Source organism: Hydractinia symbiolongicarpus, chromosome 10, assembly GCF_029227915.1.
Source record: "Hydractinia symbiolongicarpus strain clone_291-10 chromosome 10, HSymV2.1, whole genome shotgun sequence".
Lineage (NCBI taxonomy): Eukaryota > Metazoa > Cnidaria > Hydrozoa > Anthoathecata > Hydractiniidae > Hydractinia > Hydractinia symbiolongicarpus.
The window spans coordinates 7,895,048-7,908,866 of NC_079884.1; the positions used below are offsets into that span (position 1 = coordinate 7,895,048).

The 13,819-nt window shown below is 32.8% G+C and overlaps 1 protein-coding gene across 2 annotated transcripts; it reads right to left on the bottom strand.

Moving 5' to 3' along the window:
• Window positions 1–1,999: 1,999 nt before the first annotated feature.
• LOC130612343 (glutamate receptor ionotropic, NMDA 3A-like) lies at window positions 2,000–13,070 on the bottom strand. Of its 2 annotated transcripts, XM_057433648.1 has the most exons (6): window positions 12,964–13,070; window positions 7,903–8,422; window positions 7,121–7,659; window positions 5,868–6,876; window positions 4,835–4,998; window positions 2,000–4,207 (listed from the first exon to the last, which is right to left on the bottom strand). In XM_057433648.1, the coding sequence occupies exons 2-6, from the start codon at window positions 8,233–8,235 to the stop codon at window positions 2,518–2,520; spliced, it is 3,735 nt and encodes a 1,244-aa protein (XP_057289631.1). In that variant the 5' UTR covers window positions 8,236–8,422; window positions 12,964–13,070; the 3' UTR covers window positions 2,000–2,517. The 2 variants fall into 2 exon arrangements, with proteins under 2 accessions (XP_057289631.1, XP_057289630.1); XM_057433647.1 differs by lacking the exon at window positions 12,964–13,070 and having other exon boundaries at window positions 7,903–9,491.
• Window positions 13,071–13,819: the final 749 nt, after the last annotated feature.

Sequence of the window (13,819 nt, forward strand, 5' to 3'; positions counted from 1 at the left end):
TCAATAGCATATAAACTTTAACCCTATTCGGTCCGGGGTTTTTTGAACATACTATGACCGGGGGGCGGAATCCGCCCCCAACCTCAATAACTTTTGATAGGGTCGTTTGTTTCTGAAAGTTAAATAAAAGTTATTTAACATATTTTCCGGTTTTCACGTGGATCGCATAAAAAATTGCCAAAAGTTGCCCGGAAATCTGTTTTTTTTCGATCTTCGGGTAAAATCTGACAAAATCAGGAAATCGGATTAATTACGTGTCCAAATTTTGCAAAATGATTCTTCTTAATAAAACAAAGTTGTGCTGCAAGTTTCAAGTTCTAAGGATAATCCTAACAGAAGTTATTAAATTTTCCACATTATAAGGATTTCATAGAGATTTTTAGGGGTAGTTTCGAGTAATAGCCAATATCAAAGCCTCCGAAAGGTATGGGACCACAAAATTTGGCATGCAGATGTGTGATAGATAAATATTGAAACTCAGTAAGTTTCATAGCCATATAACATAACAATAAGGAGTTATTAAAAAAACCGTGAGGGGGGGGGGCGGAATCCGCCCCGCCCCCGGACCGAATAGGGTTAAAATTAAGTATTGTTCATTGGATAATAAAACAATCTGTTGCGCTGTTAGGATTCTTATTGGCAGCCTATCTCTCTATCTATCTATTTCTTTATCTATCTCCTCAGGTGATTTTAAAGATTCCGCTTTCGCTGGCGGAAATCAAAAAGGTGCAGCACCTCGCGGTAAAACATCTAAAACAGTTGAAATGGAGTTAACCGGAGCAGTACAATATAACCATCATCTCTCACTTCTGTTATTTGATGTTTAAATTGAAGTATGTTTGAGTCAACTTTCTGTAATTGAACCCAAATCTCTTGATAATTAGGAATTCCTTGACAACAACCGCTTTATCCAGAAATTCGTTTAACTGAGAAGCCGTATAGCACACAACCTTTCCAATTTTTTTGGTAGTAACTTCTGAAGCATATACAATGCTAGGGGTTAAAATGTGGTGACTTTTCATCATTTTTAGTTACCTTTAGGATGGTTGCAAAATCTTTGGTGTGATATCTCGTTTGTTGTCAAGATGACTCATCGATTAACAGGTGGCCGGAAAAGAAATCGTTCTTGACACGTAAAAAGTGCATCTAGCGCGTTTTTGATGTTGTTTGCTCGGCCTACAACTCTGCCTAATTGAAGCTTTTGCATACTATTGGCTCCAGAATACTGGCCAACTGATTATGGCCATCTATATTAAAATACCCGTATACCCCTGTCCGTCTGTCACGCAAAATGGTACCGAAAGTAGCGAGACGCGCACTATGCGGTTTGAAAAGAACGGATAAACCCGTGGATTTTCCACGGGCCACTGACTGGTTTTATGAAATGCCAAAAAACGAAAATTTTCAGAGTTGTAGGTGTATTTTTCTGATTCGAAGAGTGGCATGAAGACTAGACCTTTTCGAGCATAGTGTGACTATGGCTTTTTATCTTTTTGGTACAGGCAACAAATCCTGGGGACATAATACATGTCACTCATTATTTCAAAATGAAAAGGTTAAAAAAAATGTATATTTATTTCTACATATTTATTTTATGTGGTCACGTTTTAATTCGCGTTTTGTGTCACGTGGTGTTTTTTACACAAACATCGACGCGCGAAAATCGTGTCATCAGAAAAATGTGTGATCACGAGTCTCACACATTTATTGTCGTCCTGTTGTCTTCTTAAACAGGACATAAAAAACGGGTAAAAAGCTAAAAAAAATGAAGTCTTTGTAACATTTTCACTTCACAAAGATTCTAGATTTCCTGTCGTAAAAGGTTTAAAAAAACCCTGATTGGAATTTTTAAAAGAGATTGTTCATATCCCTCGCTTATTCAACAACCCCCCTCCCCCCCCCCGTTCATTACGTCATGGGCGGTAAATTCAGGTCAACCGAAACCCATTAAATTAAAAGTCTTGGAAAGATATGATAACATAAATTATTGACAAAAATATCGGACGTGTCAGGATTGTTGTTTGTGGTAAAGTGAAATATACAACAAACTTGAATATTTACAAAATATAAAAGAGAAAAGTCTTTTTCGTCGTATTCGTTTTTGAGTAAAACTTTGTGGGACAAAAACTTCACATAAAAAAGCCAAGTATTTTTCTTATTATTCAAAAGCTATTTAACTCAAAGCATTGAATACCATCCACGCTCATGTACCCAATTATGCTGAAAAAACATATTTTCGTGTCTTATATGATTTATTTTTCTAAACTTTTTTTTTTCTCGATGTTTAACAGTTTCCACCATTTCATTAATACTTTTAAGAAATGCATAAAAGCTTGGAAATAGATAAAAACACTATTTTGCACACAAGTGTCGAAAATTTTGATCCTCAAAACTTTTAAGCAATATAACATTTATGAGGAATTAAATAAACAAAGATTGAAAAGATTTTTTAATCACAAAATAGTTTACTGCCAACCACCACTTCTCTACACTATTCTTGTTACGTTGATTATTGAATTATATTTCTTCGCTTCCCACATCCATATTTACGTGCAGTATTCCATTTGCTTTGTTATTATTTAGTATCTTGTCAATATTTTCTAATGTTGTTGTCTGCAATGGGTTAGGTATTATAGACTCCATGTTTTGGACTGTTTTATTTTCTGTTATATTAACACTGTTAGCATCGTCGACGCCGCCGCCATCGCCGTTGATGTTCGTAACGTCGTTTTTAGAACTATTTATGTTACTAACGTCGTCATCAATACTGCAGTTACTTCTCTTATGGTGAGTACAGCCGTTGTTTTGGTTTTCATCATTGCTGTCGTTGCATTTGTTATGAACGTCTTGGTTATCGTTTTTGGTGTGGTCGTCATTGCTTTTGTCGCTGCTATTGTTATTGTCGTGCTTGTCTTTGTCGTTTTTATTGTCGTTTTTACTGTCGTTTTTGACCTTGTTGTTGTTCCTATTGCCGTCGTTGGTGTTTCTGTTTTTGTTTTCGTCATCATCATCGTCGTTGTCGTTGTTGTTGTTATTTCTGTCGTTGTCTATTTCATTGTTGATTTCGTTTTCGTTGTCGTCGTTGCTTTTTCTGTCGTTGTTGATTTCGTATTCGTTGTTGTTGTTACCATCTTTGTCGCTGTCGTTTTCGTTGTCGATATTGCCATTTTTGTCGTTATGGATTTCGTTATTGTTGTTACGACATTTAGAAGAATCTGCATTAGCTAAAGCTTCAACTTTGCTGTTGTCATCATCAGTATTCTCAAAGTGCGTTTTCTCAACATTTTCATCTTCTTTCGACAACGTCGACGTCATCGAAATATTTTCTCCCGTTTCACTTCTTTCAAAGTTAGAATCACAATCTGAAGAGAGGCCATGGTCGATTCGAATGACATGATCCTTTAGTTTGTGATCGCTTTCTAACTCGCGAAATGGACTTTCTTTGCTTTCACTGGATTCGTTTTCGCTCACTTCTACGGTCGAATGTAAAGTTCTTTTTGATCTTAACGCAAAGGTTCCAACAGATCCACTTTGTTTGCTTCGAAACAAAGACACACTATTCATACTATCGTCACTCGACTTAACCGAATGATTTGTTGACATGTTCACACTTCTTGATCCCCGACGCATTGACGCCATGCGCATGCGTATTAGTTCTTCCTCACCTTCACTTATAACACTATCACTACTCGAATCAGAGTCACCGCCTTCTTCAGCTTGCTTTTGTTGCAATTTCTGCAATTTACTGATATCGTTTGGATCTATCAACGCATTTCGTCTACCAGCTGCTTTGGTCTCTCTCCATACAAGAACTTTATCTTGTATTGGGTTAATAACACGCCGATGATGACGATGACAAAAATGTTCTACACCTAACAGTGCAACCGTGAGAAGTAAGCAAACGCCTAGTAAGAATATTAGTCCACCAAAGTAATTGATTTCTACTTCAGAGTAAGTTAGGGTAGCCGAAGCATTCTGGCTGCACGAAGTTGGAAACCATTTTTTATAGATTTCGTTAACAATTTCTTTTTCTTTATATTTAAGCACTGATTGTGAAATTAAATGCTTCCATTGTGAATTCTTTGAAACACTGAATGCATACCCACCTTGTGGAATTGGTTCACCATAGATTTTTAGATTGCATTCGCTTTGCTTGCTCATGTGGTAAGTAAGTAATGGAGACTCGTGTATGAAGGCTTTAAGGTTCCTATGGAATATAGAGACGTATTATTTATATCGGTTATCAGATATAATAAAACATTTAACCAAAAGACCTTCTCTGCTATGTGTTTTTCTAAATTATTGCAATTACGTACGCAGTTTAGAAAAACAAGCAATGTGGGAACTAAGTGTTAGCGCTAACGTGATGAATAAAGATTTCAATCGATATGTGGCATTGTGAACTCAACTGGCGCCAAATAAATTTTGTTGCATGAACGCAAGTTAATGTTACAGACAGAAAAAAACCCAGCCAGCCATTAGATGAAGTTAGATGTGCTTAACCTTTCATAAATCAGCATTTAAAACGTACTGAAAACGTTAAAACTACTTCAAGACCACTTTTAATGTCGCTCTGCTCAAAAACAAGGAATTGTAACCATGTAATCGCCGAAGGATCCATTTGCTCTGCATCCTGGAGAGCATACTATATCTCAAAATTCATCTATATTATAATACCCTCATACGCCTGTCTGGCTGTCACGCAAAATGGTAACTGCAGTAACGATACACACGAAATGCGGTAAATAAAGGACGGGCGAACCCGCAGATTTATCCACGATCCACCGACTAGTGACTGAGTTGATGAAAAAAATGAATAATGGGATTTACTCACCCACGCTGAACCAACTCGATTCCCTCTGTTGTTTTGTTAACATTGTAAAGTAGCATGAATTGGTACATTCGTTGATGAACTTCATCATCTGAATTTTTGAAGTATGATTCAATGCTAGTGTGGGCTACTGTGGCGTACTCAAATTCTGATGAAGGGTGGCGTATCTAAATGAAAAACAATCTCTTGATCAATAAATCAAGGCATTTATATCTATGTAAAAAGATACGTTAATAGAAACCAGAAACGTGCTGGAGTGATCATAATATTTGATAGGCTTTTAGAGATTGAATCAAAACAAACCTAGCTGTAATGAACAAGAATGATGGCGAACAAAGTTTTGCTTTATTTTAAAAACAATGTTTCTTGAAATATGTGCATAACTTCAAGCGTTGTTTTTCAGTCCCGAAATAAGATAAAACTTGAGAGGCATGTGTGCAATTAGAATGTGATGCCACGATTATTGTTACACATAAAGACGAAAGGTAAGATGCTGTAAAATTGATAAACAAAAATTAGGTGAACGATTCTCTGCAAAATTCAAAAATCTTAACAAAGCCAGAGAAAGTTGGCACACGTAATAATCCAAAGTTAATCTCTTTTTGAAAAGTAAAATGTTGCTACGAGCATTTCCAAACAGACATCAGATGCATTAATAAAACTTTTTTCAAAACATTTCTTTGTTTAGTGTTTCCCGCAAAAGTCTAAGAGATTGAACTTTATGTCTGTGAAATTAAATCGCAAATTCTGAAAGTCAGCGTCTGCTAAAATATACCCCATTGATATTTTTCGTATTTTGCGACATAAGTATTTGCGTTTAACCCCCTTTTTTATTATGCTACATAGATATTTGCGATACTGATATTTTGATACTTTTAATTTGTCATTTTTGACTTATTTGCAATCATTTATTGGTAAAGCATTCGTTCATAGAATTAGCCACGCTAAGTTAAAAAATATTAAAAGTTCTAAATTTCTGAAAAGTCAGATTGGTGAAAAAAATTCTATCGTATGTACCAAATGGATCGTAACTTACTCTGTCATCTTTGAATCCAAAGAAAGGATTTTTACTTTCTTGCGAAACCTTTGATGCAGTCAATACAGCTGTATATGTTGTCATGATAATAACCATACCAAAAGCAAACGCAACAGCGGTCACACGTGCACCAGGCCTACGAGGATTTTTTCCACCTAAGTCTCTCTGGAATGTTAGTCCAGAAAAATACGAAAATCCTTCTCTCCATGGATAATCTGGGTGTACACTTTTATCAGTAATTCGTTTTAGTACTAAATGTTGATTCTCAAGAATGTATATTAAGACAGTACCAATAATAAATGTACATAAAATCCAGATCCGCAAATCGTGTGACAATGGAGAGAGAAATTCCCAGTTTATAAAGGCTAATTTGTTATTCAAAGTTGAAATCATAACAACTAAATCCACTCTCATGTATGGCTCACAAAAATCGACAACTTCAGAACGATCAGCTGTTGGAGTAAGTGCAGCCACGGCTATGTCGGCTTTTTCTAAAAGTACATCTTGCACAAGACCGTTCCATTTTCCAGTGGATTTATCTTTGCCTCCATAGTAACCATCTTCAACAATGTAAACGTCAGGAATAAATTGCAAATCATTTGATACAATGGTAAGTAAGTCCATAAGAAATCCGATACAACATGTGGGTTCCCATTTGTCTGGATCCGATTCCGATAAACCTAAGACAGATCTCTTACACAAAACGCCGTGGTCACATGTCTTACCATTAAATAAATGATTGGCGTGTATAGTGAAAGGTGAATCCATAATAGTAACCACTTTTAACCTTATCGACTTAGATGGAGTTTTTATCATACGAACTAATAAACTTGCTTCAGCATACATTTTTAATTCGTGGTTGTTTGACCACGAAAATACTTTAGTCCATGTAAGAAGAGGCATCAATGTTATGTTTCTCGCGAATATATCGATTTTGTGTTGTTCGTTAATACAATTTATTTGGTATAGATTTCTTTTCAATTTCCTGGTTAACGCTGTTTCTGTCGAGCTGGAAAGAATAAATCTCGCAAAATATACAAAACAAAAGAAGTGCAACATGTTTTGTTGTTTTTTGGTTTGCTCCTAATTCTGCTGGAAAAGTTAATAATGACTAATTTGACTTATTAAAGCTTAAATCTATCATTTTAAAGCACTTTTTAATATAAGAATAGGAGAGTAATATTTTGAAGATTAACTCACTCAATTTTAAGTTTGCAACTAGTTCTGACGAGGCTAGGATGTAACTAACTTACCTATTATTGATCGTGTTTGTAACATTGTTCTCATTAATAAATGACGCAATCGCTTCGACGGTCTCCTCCAGTATGTCACTCTGCCACGAGGCGTGTTTTGATTGATGGAAATCAATTATTTGCCAAGGTATATTATCTTTACCCAGTTTTAAGTAATGGCTGTATTCAACCGTTAACCAAACTGTGTCGTAACTCGTCATTCCATAATTTTCAGCCATTTCAAATATCAAATCACTGGCTACTTTATCAACTAGCAGTATCACGACGGATACTTCGCGAGATTTCAAATCATAAAACATTCTCCTAAGCTTTACAGGATTGTGGATTTCCTGTGTTTCGTAGTGCGTGATATTTTGTATACCATGTCTACCATTATGGTTGTTAAATGACTTTAATATTTCGTTGGCCGTAATGTTTTGGCAGATGTTTGCGGATGAAATTAGAGCAGCTTGTTTCGTATGAAAGAGCTTCGTTAGTTGTATAATAGCTTTCGCGTAATTACGGTTGCAAACAATGACGTCATCTGATACAAAATCATCCTAAACAAAGGAAGCAAGTGTTACAACAAATTTATTATAACTATGTTAATTTATTCGAAATATTTCACAACGCTATCGAGTCACAGTGACCAATTTCCTTTTCGAACCATTGACTGTATGGAATGTGCATAGCGCTGATGAAGTTAACACTTACGCTCCCTCTCTCTTATACTTAAATGAGCATTACATAAGAGCCTAAAACACTTCGACATTTAGCAACCTTATTTATTTAAGTGGACTTACCACTTGGCAGTGACTGCTATCTATACTCCAAAACCTCCTTTTCTTTCCATTTACAATATCTGCCATGCGTTTTGATAACAGCGGACTTACAAAAGAAACTTGAAGGTGATCAAAATTCGTTTGGATGAAATTATGAAAATATTTATAAGCAAATATATCTGTATCATTAATAAAAATTACATCACATATGGTCCCATTCCCCATAATCCAGTTCTGATTCATTGACCTATAACTTTCTGTTGGTAGATAAAATAAACATTTTGTTGACGCAAGCATGATGTATGCAAAAAAAGTGAAACCAAATTTAAGAACACGGGGTCCTTTCCTCTTCATTTCATCACTTTTCAGAATAAGTTTGATTATATAAACTACATCATTTAATAATTATTTTCTCATCATTCTCCATGTATCAGATATCTCAATTATTAACTCAGCTACCGTACGTTTATTTAGCTTATATCATCCTTCCTGCTCTTCTCATTTTGATTGGTGATATGCTTTTTTAGAAATATTTACTATGCTGAAACAAAAAGCATTCATTGTTTTTAGAAAAACATAATACAAAGCTGATAAGAAAACAGATAGACAGACAGCCATTTTAAAAGGCCAACTAGTTAGTTATATTACTAGTTAGTTATATTAGGATATTATAAAATCTTCTTATCCGTCCTACAGACTTTCCACAAATTAAAATACCATTGTTATTGCAGTCGTTTCATTTACTTAGGTGCCAGGAAAAGAATTTCCGTACAACCAGCTTTCGGTTGGATTAGCAAGAAAATGCAATGTATTTACATTGGTAAGTGTTAATTGTGCTTTCGTACGCTTAAAGCGAACTAGACAGGAAGTTCATATATTAAAACAAAAACAAAAATGACCTAACAGGTTTTTGCGTCCGTGAAACAAGTAATTGCGAAGGATGTTTCACTTTTCAAAACGAGCAAAAGTTCTTTTTTGTAAAACTGTAACATTTTTCCACCCCGACCCTGCTCCCTTTAAGTCTTTCCAGGCTGCTTTCTTTCCATCTTTCACACATGCGCCCTGTGACGCCGCTCCTAAGAAAGTAATAGAAAATAGTCGTTGTTATAAGAAGAAGATAAAAATAAAACACTTCATGAAAACTTACTAACAACGAACTTTTGAAAAAGACAGATGTCCTAGTTTCATTACAAAATAAAACAATATTTTTTCTTAATCTGAACTCTTATCATTTCGAAGTGCCTAATTCCAATTTTTATTATCGACTGTTACGATCGTTATTAAAGATACTTAAATAGAAGAAAAAACGAGTTCTTAATTATTAACTTTCGCACCTAAGGAGTAAAAAGCAAGTAGACAATAATAGATATATATTTGGATTATTTAGAGTTATTATGAAAATGTATTAATTATTTTTTTCATTACTTCATCCGTATAATTATATAGAGGGAAATTTTAAACTTCCATATTGCACCAGCTGAACCTTAGCGTCTTATTTTTGTTTATTTTTTTTGTTTATTTTTTTATTTTCGTTTATTTTTGTTTATTTTTGTTTATTTTTTGTTCATTTTTGTTTATTTTTGTTTATTTTTGTTAATTGTATGTTTTATTTATTTATTTTTTATCTCTCGAATCTGTAGTTTTGAGAATTTTAAACATCGAACTTAGATAACCAAAATAGATTAAAATCATAGAAATTATTAATTTTACTCAATGGTTATTTTTTCATAACATACTTTTTTATACAAAATACATTGTCTATGTAATTAAAAAGGTTGCTTTAAACGTGACTTCAAATTATTCGTGCAAATAACAGCACAGTGTACATTTTTGTACGGTACACCAAAATTGTTATTGCAGTCGTCGAATGTAGTGTTGTTTCACATAACGATGAGTAATATTACATCTACATATTGCTAAAAATGTATTTACAGTTAAAACATATCAAAGTAAATGAAAAAAAAATATTTTTAACTTGCTTTACCCTCCAAGGAATAAAAAAAGGTAATGTCTAGTACTGGTACGGCAGCCTCGTCCTCAAGGTCATGTGGCCCCTGAGATGTTATTACGGAGTGGCCAACATCCTTTCCGCCGCTATCAACCTAATTAACAAGGCAAAATGCTCTGGAAACGAGGTTGCTGATACGGCAGATTTGCAAGTCACTAAAATCTGTAATAACTTTTGTTTCGTTGCCCGTAAACACATAATGACTTATTTTAATCAACCAACCAAACGATAACAAACAAACATGAAAGTCAGTCAAGCATACAAGTCGTTGTGAAAAAATTATCCCCACATAGATATCAGAATTTTAACTTTTACGCTCATGCTTCTAAAATATATTTTTTCTTCAAAAAATATTGTATCTGTAGTCAAAGTAATATCGGCACTTTATTTCTTCTCTACACTATTATATATGTATATTTTCTCGCATCTAAAATTGTTTTTTTCCTAACCTCGCCCACAGCTTTTTAAAAGCGCTGCGAATTTTTAATAACATCCTCGGTGTTTAACCTAAAAAAAATGTAAATTTAAAAAGTCCGGAAAGATACTGTTTTTAATACAGCTAAATTCGATAATTCAGCAGTCTGGAAACACATGTTTGTTTATAAGGTACTGCGTGGCAACTGTGGAGAGACAGGGGAAATAATTTACAAGTAGTTCCCTTATCGTAAAATATAGGTATAGGCGTCGGACTATAAGCAGGAAGTACTTGAAGAGTTATTCTTTTAATTTTTTTGAAAAATCTTTTTTTCGGGATATAGGGCTTAAAATTCTCGCTAATTATGCTAATTATGCAAAATTTTGACATCTTTAAAAAGATTTAATCATTCATAATTATAATAATAATACCAAATTGAGTGGCTTATAGCATTTATAATTCTATATGCCTCAGGAAAACTGTAAAATGCAACACCTTATTAAAAGCTACTTGATGATGTCATGCATAATTAGTGGAACAAGATCTTTAAAAAACATTATAGACGACTTAAAAAAATTTATAGACAACTTTTTAAGCTTTCTCATATAAAAATTCACTTGTTTCAATTTGCGAGGTAAGTTTTAGCTACATTCGAGGTAACTTTTTTCAAAATCATGTTTCTATATTCATGTGTGAAAGTAAGCATGGTGAAAAACTTTGAGGCTTTTACATGAGAATCAAAAATAACAAATTTTAATTTTCTGATTCATATTTGAAGCAAAAAAGGTTAAAAATACAAATGAATAATTTTATCACTTTTAGCATCCTTTTTTATAACAGTCTAATTAGGTAGCGGACATTTCTAATTTTTCGAATAATTTGACCAAAACATTTAGCATGTCGAGTATTTTTTGTGGCAATTCTTTTTGTTAAAAAACCCATTAGTTTGTATTTTTAGACTTATTTTTGCCAAAACTAGTATTTGATATGTTAAAAAATTAAATATTTCCCACTGTCATATTTAGCATGGTATTTTGTTCCCCAATTATTTGTCGAATCAAAACGTTCTATCACATTCGACAAAGTTATTTTAACAATATCTTGTCAATATCATGACAAGAAAAATGGAGACAGGATGAACAGTAGGGAAACAGCTGATCAGGATTTAACAAAGATATAAAGTAAAGTAGTGGTCGTTTATTTGTTTTGCGCATTAAGGAGAAAAGTTTAGCCCTGAATGTAAAGGACATAAGTACCTTTGAAATCCTTCTCACAGCTGGATATTCTCATCAAAACCATTCTCGACCCCAGAGCTCTTTGAGATAGAGTTTATCTCAAAGAGCTCTGGGGTGAGAATGCATTAAAACAGCAGAAATTGTAGTTATCTAATGAGTTTCCCTTCTTTTCAACCTTTCTTATTTTTGTCATGCAATTACAGTTTTTTTTCAACCTCGCTCTTTATTCTTTTTTGATATAAGGACTGTCTTGCCGACCTTATATCAAAAAGAGAAAAAAGAGCCCTGAGATCGAGGTTGTATTTCTTGTACTAATATTTTGCGCAATGAAACCCTGACCTGCTGATGTATACACATCGTGTAACTTGTAATGAAATGAGTCATTTTCCAAAAATAGTTCTATGGAATCTTAAACAATTAATTCTTGAAATACAATTTTTCTCAATTATAACCTCTTTTCGTATCTTCCTATATCTACGGTTGTACTTACTATAAATATACCAGCATTTATATGTTTCCATGACAACAAATTTTAGCGGCACTCAACTTCTCGTTGCACTTTCTTAAAAGAAAACGATAACACATTCTCGTATTCACTCAAACGTTTTCTTTTAAAAATAACATTACTGATAATATTACTACACTATCTTTCAAACTCGGGTTATATTGTAAAAAATATATAGTAATAAATAATTTAGTATCAAAAAACAAAAACTTTTTTGTAAATGAAATATAAAAAGAATAAGGAGTAAATTAAATATTATAATATACATATTTCTCTTTTCCATTTTTTAGGATTCATTGTATGTTGAAATAATTTTTGGGTAAAATGAACCGACTACAGTTTTTCTTTAAAAAAATTAGTTTAAAATATGTTCCTAGAACTTAAATTGCAGAAGAATGATCGTTTTGTTAAAAAACTTTACAAAGAAGAGAAAGAAAGATTTTCGCATGTCATGCTAGGTGTACTTTCAAAGTGAAGTTGTACATGACTTAAAACATACATTTCTTTTTACAAAAATCATCCTTTTTATTCAATAGTTTGTAAGGATTCAACATTTTCATCATAAAAATAATCCCGAAATTAAGTTTTATTGATGATAATAATAAACTTGGATAAACTTTGATCGCATTTGGCAGTATCCGGTTGTATCCGGTTTCTACCGGATTTATCTGATTCAACGGATTGTAATGCCAAAAATAGGTGAATTATTTTTTGGAAAAATTTGGAAAACTTCATTTTGATGATTCTTTATACATGCAACTTTTATTAAGAAGTGAAAACATGTTAAAAAAACACGCCTATCAATCCTGATAAATGAAGTTCAGAAGCAAGTTTAGAAACCCTCTTATTCGATGCAGCAACACTGCAGACAATTAAAAGTAAAACATTGGTTTTCTATGTAAAATATAATTTATCTTACCCTGACATTATAAACTCTTCTATTTTTTTGATTTTTATATTATTTCTTTTTCATATTTCCTCCAGCTTCCTCTGTTATCTTGAACCATATTCAATTAGCCAACATAATATATCGCAATGGAAGTATATATAAAAATATTTTTTTCAGTTTCGTGCGATTTTCTCTTTTTCTTGTTCTTTCTTTTAAAATTTAATTAAATTTATGTTAAATTTTTTTTTAAAAAAAATAATTTTATTATTCTACATAGAGCATATTTTCCCTGGTGAGGTGATAAAATAGAAATTTGAATTTTTAACTTCTCCAACCAGGAACAATTATAAAAACTCCAACCTGGAAAAGAATTTCTCTGTCACCTTCATTCACAGGGGTTGTCTGATAAACATGTAAGCGTTGAATGTGACCTTCCTGTTTTAAATCATTTTTTATAGTAATCTTTTTAATACTATTTATCTTTTTATTTATTTGTCATCATCTTTGCACCTATTGTTTTTCATTAATACTTTTAATTTTTGTTTATTATTATTAAAGATCTGGTTTAAACATACCAAAGTGGAAAGTTCATAAAAATTAATTTAGGAGTTTAATAATTTTAATTGACGTGCCAAAGGAATACCTCTTAAAATAAAGAGAGGAATGATATGGCGGGATAAAAAACATTTTTTGTTGATACATTTGCATGATACCCTTTCCTGGATTAGCTTTCTTTGATGTACCGCTGTTATTTCTTAACTTTTTTAAACAAAATTAATGTGATTTTTTTAAATCCATACCTTAAACTTGATAGATTGGGAAATCTTTAGATTCATACAGCGAACAAAAAACCTGTTAAAACAGGTTTTTTAATTTTATGCTATTT

Coding starts and splice junctions, on each gene's coding strand:
- LOC130612343 (XM_057433648.1), bottom strand. CDS start 8,235: ATGAAGAGGAAAGGACCCCGTGTTCTTAAATTTGGTTTCACTTTTTTT. Junction 7,660..7,902: donor ATAGCAGTCACTGCCAAGTG/GTAAGTCCACTT, acceptor TCCTTTGTTTAG/GATGATTTTGTATCAGATGA. Junction 4,208..4,834: donor ATCGAGTTGGTTCAGCGTGG/GTGAGTAAATCC, acceptor TATATTCCATAG/GAACCTTAAAGCCTTCATAC.